Here is a 12,029-nt window from a genome sequence, read left to right as displayed (position 1 = left end):
CCATACCCAGTGTGGTTCTGGAGCTGCTCTCAGCTCTGTGCTTGAGGGTTGAGTCCTATAGTGCTCAGCGGTTCACTGCTGTGGTGCCTAGGGATCAATGGCAGGGTCAGCAGCATACAAAGCAAGCGGCTTAACCCTCATCCTATACAATTCTTGGTTATGGAAGGGTTTGTGTTTGTTTTCTGTGGGAAAAGGGCACACTTAGTAGTGCTCAGGGCTTGCTCCTGGCTCTGCACACGGGGATCGTTCCTGGTGGTTACTCAGGGCTCCATATGTGGTTCCAGGGATCAAACTCGGGTCAGCTGCATGCAAGCATCTTACCCACTGTATTTTCTCTCTGGCCCCTTGAGTTATTTATAGATAAGAGATACTGAGGTTCTCATCTTTCTCTCACTTACAGATCCAAACATCAAGATAGTCACAACACAGAGGAGGAGGCACGGACAGCTCTTTTGTCTGATGAAGGCTAGCCCTGGGAATCCTGGATTGTTACCGGGTAGAAGACAGATGCTTTGAATGTCAAAGTTGGAAGAGTTGCTTAATTGCACACACGGAACTCACGGACCCTACACCAGCGTTCTGGAAATGTTATCATATTTGGATGCTCCTGTTGTTGTACTTAGTTGCCTGATATGTTGCTTGTTGATCCAGTCATCTATGAAACTTTTAATGTATGAGAACAACAGCCAAATGTTAACAAAAGTTTTTTTGTTTGTTTGTTTTTGGGTCACACCCAGCAATACTCAGGGGTTACTGTGTCTCTGCACTCTGGAATTTGGTCTGGCAGTGCTTGGGGAACCATTTGGGATGCTGGGGATCGAACTCCAGTTAGTCACATGCAAGGCAAATGCCCTACTCACCATACTGTCTCTGGTCCCTTAAAGTTTGCATTTTGAAGTAACTAAACTTGGACGTGTTATGAAAGCCTCCTTTTTCCTCTGTTTACTTTTTATTCCAACTGCACTGATTCTGAATGTAATTTTTTTATTAACAGGGAAAGAATGAAGTGATTGAGATGCTTAAAATATATAAGGTGACTCAAAACATGCAGGACAAATACTCTGCCATTTGTTTTTAAAAGATACCTCTTTGTTCCTTAAGTTTTCTTAATTCTTGTTCAAAAAACAGTATTCCCACTGACCATGCAAAGAGTCTGCATCATTGATTGTCAGCTTTTATAAAAACTTGGAAAAGTATAAGAATAACATTAGACTTTATATCTATGGGTGATATTACAGTAGGTAGGGTGCTTGTCTTGCATGCAACTAACCAGGTTTAATCCCCGGTACTCCATATGGTCCCCTGAGCCCACCCAGAGTGATGGGGTTCAGGGCCAGAAGTAAGCCCCAGGCACTCAGGTGTGGCCCCAAAGCAACCAAGCAAGAAAAGACTTCCGTCTTTGAATTATTATCTGCATTATAACAATGCTTGATACAACACTATTAATTTCTCTTAATGCAGTATTTTTCTTTGAACAGGACACAAATAGGTGCATCCCACTCTTAGAGCAAGTGAATTCACAGAAACTATTTGTTTTAAGGAAGAGATGGTCTGACTTGATATATAATCCATGCTCTTGTGCTGAGTGAGTAAACCTCTTCCGTACAATTCTTATGCCTTCTGATGCGTTTTTGTGGTGTGGAACTACACTCACCTTTTTGAAAAAAGAAAAAGCTTTAAAAAATTCTATACTTTTTAATTCTATTTTTTTTTATTTTTTGCTTTTTCTTGAGGGGGGGGCGTCACACCCGGCTATGCACAAGGGTTACTCCTAGCTCTGCACTCAGGAATTACTGCTGGTAGTGCTCTGGGGACCATATGGAATGCTGGGAATTGAACCCGGGTTGACGCTGTGCAAGGCCTTACCCAATGTACTATCACTTCAGCCCCCCCCACCCTGTATACATTTTTAAAATAAAAGTTTTCTCCAAATTGACTATGCAGGGTGCTAGAAAAATTCTGTAATCAAGATCAAGACAATCCTGCACCTTCAGACCATACTGTTCAGTGGAACGAGCAAGATATAAATAAATGCCAGAATCTCTAGTTACCTTACAAACCTGCCATGAGGAAGAAAGCCTGTTGCTATACAAGACTAAGTGGTTGGGACAGACTGGCTGCGGCTCCTGAATTTAAACAAGCCCTTTCCATGGAAGCAGGTTTGGGCTTTGTTTTTGAAGTGATTGATTTTGGGGCAGTCACTTCTAGCAGTGCTGGGGCAAGTCTGCTCCCTATAACCCTGGGAGAGGAATAAAGGTGGGGGACAAACGCAGGGCCTTTGCTCTAACACTCGGCCACTCTCAGCTGTGCTACTTCTGACTTGGGGGTTGCTCACCCCCTGCCCCCCACCTTTCCCACCCCTGACTGTGCTGTCAGGGGACCATGCTGTGCCTTCTGCAGGCAAACTATCCACTAGCCCTTGGAGCTGTCTCTCTGGCTCCTGCCTTAAGAGTGGAGATGTTTGAATGAAGATGGGTAGGGTGAGGAGGCAGACATTTATTTAGAAGGAAAACCAGTGCCTAACATATACTGGAGTTGGACATGGTCCAAGATGGGACCAGAACTGCTCAGTGCCTGAATCTAGTCCACAGTGGATGTTAGAAGGATGTACAGGAGTTAGCTTTAGATGGGGCCTTCCAGAAATCTGATTGTTTCAGGAAGGGAATTATTGTACCTACCCAGAGACAGGGGACTGGAGCGATAGCACAGCAGGTAAGGCATTTGCCTTGTATGTAGCCAACCCGGGCTTGGGGCTCGATTTCTTTGTCCCCCTTGGAGAGCCCGGCAAGCTACTAAGAGTGTCCCGCCAGCACGGCAGAGCCTGGCAAGCTGCCTGTGGCATATTCAGTATGCCAAAAACAGTAACAAAAAGTTTCACAATGGCGATAGTACTGGTGCCTGTTTGCGCAGATGAAAAACGGGACAACCGTGCTATAGCGCTACCCAGAGACAGGAAGGGGTTGTTGGTTATGAGGGTTGAAGGAAGATCTTCAGAAGTTTTTAAGAGAGACTTTATTGGTTCAAGCCAGAAAAGTGAAAGTTGATGAAGAGAAAACGGTGTTTGGGAGTGAAACCAACAGGACTTACTGATCTGGATGCAGAAGAAGAGAAGCATGTAGTAGAATCCCTAGAATTTAGTTGGAGGGTATGGTCTATGTCTGTGCTCTTTGTGAAATGACAAAGAACAGAAGCAAAAAAAAAAAATTCTTGGGCGGGAGCGATAGTACAGCGGGTAGGGTGTCTGCCTTTCATACAACTGACCTGGGTTCGATCTGTGGCATCTCATATGGTCCTCCGAGCACCACTAGGAGTAATTCCTGAGTGCAGAGCCAGGAGTAACCCCTGAGCATCTACAGGTGTGACTCAAAAACAAACAAAAATCTGAAGGTGCAAAGTAGACCACATTGGAACATCCTTTCACACCAGCAGAACATGGATAAAGACAGCAACGGCAGTGTTGGAGAGCATGGAAACAACATGCCTAGAATTGTTCATGGAAGACTGGAATCAGTTGTGAAACTGGATTTTCACAAATCCTAGGAGCTCTTTATCCTATTCTCCCAAATCTCTTCCATGAGAAACTTCCAGAGTGTGGACCAATGGGGTAGGGAGCACTGTGAACTGTCACCTCTTTTCCACTTACCAAACCAGCACAAGGACAGAATGTGGCCCTGCTTGCTTCACCCACGTGGGACACAGTCTAGATCACCCTGACCTTTTCTTTCAACCCTGTCCTCTTGGCTGCCTTTCCTTCACCTCTACCCGGGAGCTTCGCCTGCCAGTTCTGGCTGCCTGTAGTTCCCGCCGCTGCCGCGCGGGGCCGCTATGACAGCGCCACGGAGCCGTCGGGCAGTTCCTGCCCTGGCCGCGACAGCCCGGCTGGCATCACCCCTATACCAACCTCTCGTGCCCGGGTATTTGCATAGCCCAGGACTGCCCGCTTCTACCGTTATCAGCGCTGGTGACTCTTGAGAGTTCAAGGCCAAAGCAAAGGTTCCAGGCTTTCTGGTGAAAGAACTGTCAGTTCCCAGTTCTCAACAGACCAGCTCTCAGTACACTACCGAGACTGATTTCCTAAAAGATGCAAAACCAAGCTTGCCCCTCCTCATTCTATGATTTTGCATATATTAAAATAAGTGCAAGGGGCTGGAGTAATATTGTAGCAGGTAGGGCGCTAGCCTTGCGCCCGGCCTCTGGGGGATGGATCAGCAGCTCCCCATACGGTCCCCTGAGCACCGCCAGGAATGTTTCTTGAGTGCGGAGTCAGGTGTAATCCCTGAGAACCGCCAGGTGTGGCTCCGAAACAAAAAACAAAAAAAAATAAGTGGCAGAAATGTTCAAAACATGCCCCTGAAATTACATACTATTGCAAATCAATAAATATTCAATAAAAAATTTTAAAATTAAAGTTTTTATATTGAAAAAAGTTAAAAATATTAAAGGAAATCTCTGTGGAGGTTTATATTTTATATATTTTCTTTGAAATATGCTCAGAACATTTGTAACTTAAAAAATGTAGACATATACCTGATTGTAGATTATAATAACCCATAGGTTTATGTTAAGGTTGTGATATGTAAACTTATACACACATATACGTTTATATGCTCAATATATGTATGTAATATAGAAATGTGGAAATGTGTTTGTTTATATATGTTTTATATATGACATGCACAGTAATTAAAAGGAAAAACAAAGGACACAAAAATCACAAGTAGATTTTAAAATAAATTTTTCTTTTTTCTAATTTTCAGAAAGTTGTTGATTCACCTGAAGTTATAAAAAAACTATAGGCAGAGATTACTTGTATTCTTGACTCTGGTTTCCCTCGGGTCAAGCTTACAGTAGCATGAACAGGATATATTGGAAGAATCAAGACATAGAAGCATTACCATCCTTCCTGCCACACAGCCACTAGGTTGTTTTATTTTTCGGGGGTGGTTGAGTCACACCCAGTGGTGCTCAGGATTTACTCAACTCTGTGCTCAGGGATCACTCTTAAAGTGCTCAGCGGGGCCCCAAGTCTCACCAGGAATAGTCCGTGAGGGCAGAGCCAGAGGTAAGCCCTGAACACAGCTGGGTGTGCCCTTCCCCAGACTCCCACCCACAAAAGAATTAAACTAGTATAGGTAAGTTTTTTTTTTTTTTGCTTTTTTGGGTCACACCTGGCGATGCACAGGGGTTATTCCTGGCTCTGCACTCAGAAATTACCCCTGGCTGTGCTCAGGGGACCATATGGGATGCTGGGAATTGAACCCGGGTCGGCCGCGTGCAAGGCAAACGCCCTACCCGCTGTGCTATCACTCCAGCCCCTAGATAAGTATTTTATTTGGACAAAATTATACGTTTCTTTCTTATGCCTTCAGAACTTTTGAGTATATTCATTTCTGTTTTCTTTCCTACATTACTGTTTGCCTTTTATTCACTACTAATGATCAGAGTCAAAGAATCCAGGCCTACAACCTGGGTCTAGTGTTTGGATTTGTCATGTGTCAGAGGACAGGGCTGTGCATCAGGAAGTGACACAGTCATCTCAGAGCCAGGAAGCAGCTGCACTGGATTCTAAGCATGCCACTTTATCTTCTGGGAAATTTTTTTTTAATTAAAGCATTATTAATTGTCAAAAAAATTGCATGGGAATAGGAAATCTCATCACAAATTCTTCACTTTTTTAAAAAAAAATTTTATTAGTGAAACACCATGAGGTGCAGTTGTAGACATACAAACTTTCGTGCCTGCTTTTCCGTTGTACAATCATCTAGTACCCATCCCTCCACCAGTGCCCATTCTCCACCACCAATGATCCCAGTATCCCTCCCACTATCCCCACCCCATCCATCCCCCTCACCCCACCTCTGTAGCAGGGCATTCCCTTTTTCTCTCTCCTTTGGGGTGTTGTGGTTTGCAATAGAGGTATTGAGTGGCCATCATGTTTGGTCTATAGTCTGCTTTCAGCCCTCATCTCCCATCTGAGAGGATCTTCCACACCCCCTTTACTTGGTGTTCCCTTCTCTATTTGGGCTGCCCTTTCCCCCAGCATGTGTGGCCGGCTTCCCAGTCATGGAACAAACCTCCTGGTACTTATCTTGACTATTCTTGGGTGTTAGTCTCCCATTCTGTTGCTTTATATTCCACAGATGAGTGCAATCTTTCTCTGTCTATGCTTCTCTTTGGGACTCATTTCACTTAGCATGATGTTTTCCATGTTGATCCACTTGTATTCAAATTTTATGACTTTATCTTTTCTAACAACTGCATAGTATTCCATTGTGTAGATGTACCAAAGTATTTTTAACCAGTCATCTGTTCTCGGATAATTGGTTTTTTTCTCAGATCCTGGCTATTGTAAATAGTGCTACAATGAACATACTAGTGCAGATGTCATTTCGACTATACTTTTTGTCTCTCCGGGATATATTCCCAGAGTGATATTGCTGGGTCAAATGGGAGCTCAATTTCTAATATTTTCAGAAGCGTCCATATTGTTTTTCAAAAGGGCTGAACCAGTTGGCATTCCCACCAGCAGTGTAGAAGGGTCCCTTTCTCCCCACATCCTCTCCAACAGCGGTTGCTTTTGTTCTTTTGGATGTGTGCCAGTTTCTGTGGTGTGAGGTGGTATCTCATAGTTGTTTTGATATGCATCTCCCTGATGATTAGTGATGAAGAGCATTTTTTCATGTGCCTTCTGGCCATTCATACCTCTTCCTTGAGAAAGTTTCTGTTCATTTCATTGCCCCATTTTTTGATGGGGTTGGGTGTTTTCTTCTTGTAGAGTCATATATACTATTTGTATAACCAGTGCCTTATATATCCTTGATATTAACCCCTTATCAGATGGATATTGGGTGAATATCCTTCCCATTCTGTAGATTGTCTTTGTATTTTGGTCACTGTATTGTTGAAGTCCTGTGCGGCAGAGCCTGGCAAGCTACCCGTGGCGTATTCGATATGCCAAAAACAGTAACAACAAATCTCACAATGGAGATGTTGCTGGTGCCCGCTTTAGCAAATCAATGAGCAATGAGATGACAGTGATACAGTGATCTTTGAGGTGAAGAAGCTTCTTAGTTTAATATAGTCCCATTTGTTTATCTCTGTTTCCACTGGGGTGGTCAGTGGTGTGTCATCTTTGAAGATACCTTTAGTTTCAATATCGTGAAGAGTTCTGCCGACCTCGTCTTCAATGTACCTAATGGATTGTGGTCTGATGTTGAGGTCTTTAATCCATTTTGATCTAACTTTTGTGCATGGTGTTAGGTCGAGTTCTAAGCCCATAATTTTGCATGTGGTTGTCCAGTTATGCCAGCACTATTTGTTAAAGAGGCTTTCCTTGTTCCACTTCACATTTATTGCTCCATTTTCAAAGATTAGTTGTTCAGACATTTGGGGTTGTGAGTAAGGATATTCCACCCTGTTCCATTGGTCTGCGGCTCTGCCTTTGTTCCAGTATCATGCTGTTTTAACTGTTACTGTTTTGTTGTAGAGTTTGAAGTTGGGGAAGGTGATGCCTCCCATCTTCTTTTCCCCAAGAATTGCTTTAGCTATTTTTGGGGATTTGTTGTTCCATATGAATTTCAGGAGTGTTTGATCTATTTCTTTGAAGAATATTGTGTGTATCTCTATAGGGATCACATTGAATCTGTATAATGCTTTGTGGAGTATTGCCATTTTGACAATGTTAACTCTCATAATCTATGAGCAGGGGATATGTTTCCATTTCCTTATAACCTCTTTTATTTCTTGGAGTAGAGTTCTGTAGTTTTCTTTGTACAGGTTTTTTTTTACCTCCTTTAGTTAAGCTGATTCTGAGATACTTGATTTTCTGTGGCATGATTGTGAACAGGATTACTTTTTTCATGTCACTTTCCACTGTCTCATTATTTTTGTATAGGAAAGCCATGGACTTTGGGTATTGATTTTATAGCCTGCAACCTTACTGTATAAGTCTATTGTTCCTAGGAGTTTCTTGGTAGAGGATTTAGGGTTCCCTTGATATAGTATCATATCATCAGCAAATAGTGAGAGCTTGATTTCTTCCTTTCCTATCTGGATGTCCTTAATATCTTTTTCTTGCCTAAATGGTATTTCAAGTACTTCCAGTACTATTTTGAACCCACTACTGTATTGAACAGACGTGGTGAGTGTGGGCAACCTTGTTCCTGATCTTAGTGGGAAGGCCTTTAGTTTTTCCCCATTGAAGATAATGTCACGATAAGTTTGTGGTAGATGGCTTTGACTATTTTGAGAAGAGTTCCTTCAAAACCCATTTTGGTGAGAGTTTTCATCACAAATGGGTGATGGATCTTGTCAAATGCTTTCTCTGCATCTATTGATATGATCATATGGTTTTTATCTTTTCTTTTGTTGATATGATGGATTATGTTGATTGATTTCTGAATGTTAAACCTTCCTTGCATCCTTGGGATGAATCCCACTTGGTCATGGTGTATAGTCTTTTTGATGAGTTGTTGGATCCTATTTGCTAATATTTTGTTGAGGAAACAACTAACCAAAGTCTTTAGAGTTGTGTGAAGATAATTTATCACCACAAGAGTGAAGAATTTGTGCCCTGCAGGTTCGTTGATCTATGCGCCCCTTCCCCGAGCGCCCCTGCCCGGGGCCCCTGCCTGGGGCCGCACTCCCCCACCTACGGTCCTAGACAGGACATCTGGGAACACCTGACTGAGTTCCACCCTGGTGTGGCAGCTCTTCCCTGCAGGTTCCTTGGTCTGTGTGCCCCTACAGAACCTTGTGCCCGGAGACTAGCATATGGGATTGGCTGGGCAGTGGCCTCCGCAGAAGTGGGCATGGCCTTCTGTGTGGTGGGCGCAGTTATATTTGGTTTGTTGTTTCAGAGAAACAAGAATTCTCAAACCAATAGCTACATTTCATTGATCTTCCCTAAAAGTGAATTGCCTTTAGCAGAGCTATGGCATAACTGTAAGGTTTCTTGTGTTCAAAATAGACAAATGCAGAACTTGTAGTTTTTCTCCTGTCTTTGCATAAAATCATTTTGATTAATGGCACAGTGGATAAGAAACTGAAGAAACAGCTCATAAAAACTGGGACTGAAGAGATGACTTAAGGCACTTGCCCCCATCCTCCTCCACCACTCTCCAAAATACTCAAGTAGACTCACTTCTTCCTTCCTTCCTTCCTTCCTTCCTTCCTTCCTTCCTTCCTTCCTTCCTTCCTTCCTTCCTTCCTTCCTTCCTTCCTTCCTTCCTTCCTTCCTTCCTTCCTTCCTTCCTTTTTTCCTTCATTCTTTCCTTTCTTCCTTCCTTCCTCCCTCCCTCTCTTTCTCTTCCTCCCTCCCTCTCTTTCTCTTTCTTTCTCTCTCTCTGTCTCTGCCTTTCTTTCTTTCTTTCTTTCTTTCTTTCTTTCTTTCTTTCTTTCTTTCTTTCTTTCTTTCTTTCTTTCTTTCTTTCTTTCTTTCTTTCTTTCTTTCTTTCTTTCTTTCTTTCTTTCTTTCTTTCTTTCTTTCTTTCTTTCTTTCTTTCTTTCTTTCTCACTGTTCTAAGTTCTGAAAACACTGTCTGTCATCCTCGTCCGCTCTAGGAAACAAGAGGATGTAAGAGGAACTGTGATCATACCCAACCTCCCAGTTTTTACCTGCTGCTCAGGAGGGGACTGTGCTGTAAGTAGTTTTGTCTCTCTCCTCTTCCATTTTTTTTTTGTTCTTGTTGCAACGTTCAGGTGCTGCACACGTGTCCTGTCACAGGATCTGAATGGGGTGTCACTGGTATAGCATGTGGGGTGTTGCCGGTCATGAAATTCTTGACTCATGTTCTACAAAGCATTTCCTTTACTGCGGAGTCACACTTCCAAGTCTGGGATTAATTCTTTGAGAAACTGCCAAACTTTTCCAGGGTGGTTCTGGCTAAAGCATTTCATGTTCTCAGATGAAATGCATTACTAGTCTAGTTTCTTAAGAATATTCATGTACTTTTTTTCTCTCTGTTTATGTGTATGTGATACAACAATAGAATGTTGAAAGAATTAGGAGCAAAACTTGGGAGCTACTCTATGCCAATTCTGGGGAGAACGTCATCAAGATTCGCTAGCAGAAATGAATTTTATCTTAATTTTAGGAGAAACCATGCAGGCCAAGTTGACACAAGAAAGAGGAATCATGGAAAGATGGTGGAAAGAGAATCCTGAGAAAGTAGAGTATGTGGATTCGCAAGCAAGCTCCAGTTTTCATTCCTTCCCCCATCGTGCACGTGTGCACATGCGAGTGCACGTGTGCTCACGTGAGCTCACACACACACATTAGTTGATAAGGACAAGTGGACATCTACTAGGAGGAGTTAAAACCTGAGTCAAAGTTGTTCTCACAGTAAGATCTTCACCTGTGGGCCTGAGGCAATAATAACAGAACAAACATTACCACCATTTTTCTGAGAAGATACTGTGTCTCTGAGAGGACACTTGCACACAGCAAGGAAATGCTGCAAACCTGGGAATCTTGGACCAGAGTGATTTTATAGCTGGTAGGGCGCTTGCTTTGCATGCAGCTAATGGGGGTTCCATCCTAACATTCCATATGGCCCCTCAACCACTGCCAGGAGTGGTTCCTGAGTGCAGAGCAAGGAGTAACCCTTGAGCACTGCTGGGTGTGGCCCCAAAATAAAAAAGCAAAATCAAACAAACAGAAAAACCTGGGAAATCTAGATTTAGAAAAAAAAAATCATGCTGATCTTTGATCATGCTACATCAAGAGTTAGGTAGACTTTGTTTTCTTTACCTGTAGGAAAGTTCTAGAAGGATATGTGTTACAGCAGAATAATTTATTAAGGGGAAAGAATGTGACACAAATTTAAGAGAGATGTCAGTTAGGCCTTGAGGGCCAGAAATGTCCAGATTCTATCACTCTGACATTTCTCTGAGGCTATTTGGTTTTTGTCAGAAAAAAATCATGTCATTCCACCTGCCTTGGGTGATATGATCTATATATTGCTTGAAAGGAAACCCCAGAAGTCAGATTTATCAGGCAAGAATAGAAATTCCCTCTTTTGGTACCTGGATAAGAAGAAAAATATACTGGCTGGCTGCTCCCCCCCCCCCAAATAAACCAAAACAAGAAGTTAAGGGGTCACTGGAGAAGCTACAGCAATTGGAGAAAAAAACAGATGTGAAGAGCTTCATTAGGACAGAATCTTTACCTATTTAACTGTGGCTTCACATATGCTTTTTATTTTATGTCCTTACTGAATGACAATGAGCAAGATGAATACTGGAAATTGTGAGGTCCTCTAATTGCTTAACACAATAGCAAATGTACCTCAACTCAATACTTCTCAATTTTAAATCATTCTCTCCTCCCCATTACCTGAAGTTTCAGTTTTATTTTTGTGTCTTATGCCCTTTCCAATGTATGCTAGTATAACTGCCCAATTCAATTATTAACTTTGTTCCAGCCTTTATGTATTTATTTAAGTCAGGGCGACTTTCCAAACTTTATCAACAGCTTTGAATATAGTCACTTTGGGTTTCTATTAACAATACTATAGCCCAAATTGCTTTAGCCAGCAAAAACTTATCTCTCTTATTTCTGGAGGCTGGAATGCCCAAGAATAAGGTGCCTGCAGTGAGGGTGTTGGTTTGAATTGTGTCTCTGAGACAGCTGTTTTCTCAGAGAACATGATGGCAGAGCCTGGTCACTCTGGGTTTATCTTGATAAGGGCAGGAATCTCATTCAGATTAACTCCACCCTCATGATCTAACCACCTCCCAAAGGGAACAGTTCCCAATACCATGATACTGAGGTTCTAACCTAAGAATTTGGCATGGCCCAAAGTCTGTAGTACCAACTGAGACATATTTTATAAGCTGCTATTGGTGAATGCAATGAATTTTGGCAGAATGGTTCAGAATAGTTTGCAAGTAGAATACTTAATACGATTCTTTTTGCCAATGGGGTTTCTGAGAGAGGAGGTGCATGTTATATTACTTTCACAAAAGTTCTGCAGTTCGGTGCTAAAATTCCTAGAGCAGAGAGCAGAAGGGTCAATCGAACCACATGA

The 12,029-nt window shown here is 42.5% G+C and overlaps 1 protein-coding gene across 2 annotated transcripts in view; it reads left to right on the top strand.

Annotated features, from left to right (window-relative positions):
- SLC18B1 (solute carrier family 18 member B1) overlaps positions 1-4,750 on the top strand; it is a 41,289-nt gene extending 36,539 nt beyond the window's left edge. The window contains exon 13 of one of the 2 annotated variants that reach the window (XR_008629825.1): positions 401-439. Coding sequence is in view for 1 of the 2 variants with exons in the window: in XM_055136557.1 (XP_054992532.1) it covers positions 401-470 (70 nt within the window). In the remaining variant the exon portion in view is untranslated. Of the gene's footprint in view, positions 1-400 lie in introns of both variants that reach the window. The other variant, XM_055136557.1, reaches the window with a different exon arrangement.
- The last annotated feature ends 7,279 nt before the right edge of the window (positions 4,751-12,029 follow it).

Source organism: Sorex araneus, chromosome 4 (genome assembly GCF_027595985.1).
Source record: "Sorex araneus isolate mSorAra2 chromosome 4, mSorAra2.pri, whole genome shotgun sequence".
In the NCBI taxonomy this organism is placed as follows: Eukaryota; Metazoa; Chordata; class Mammalia; order Eulipotyphla; family Soricidae; genus Sorex; species Sorex araneus.
The sequence above is the reverse complement of the archived record's forward strand: the minus strand, read 5'-3'. Positions and strand labels throughout refer to the sequence as shown.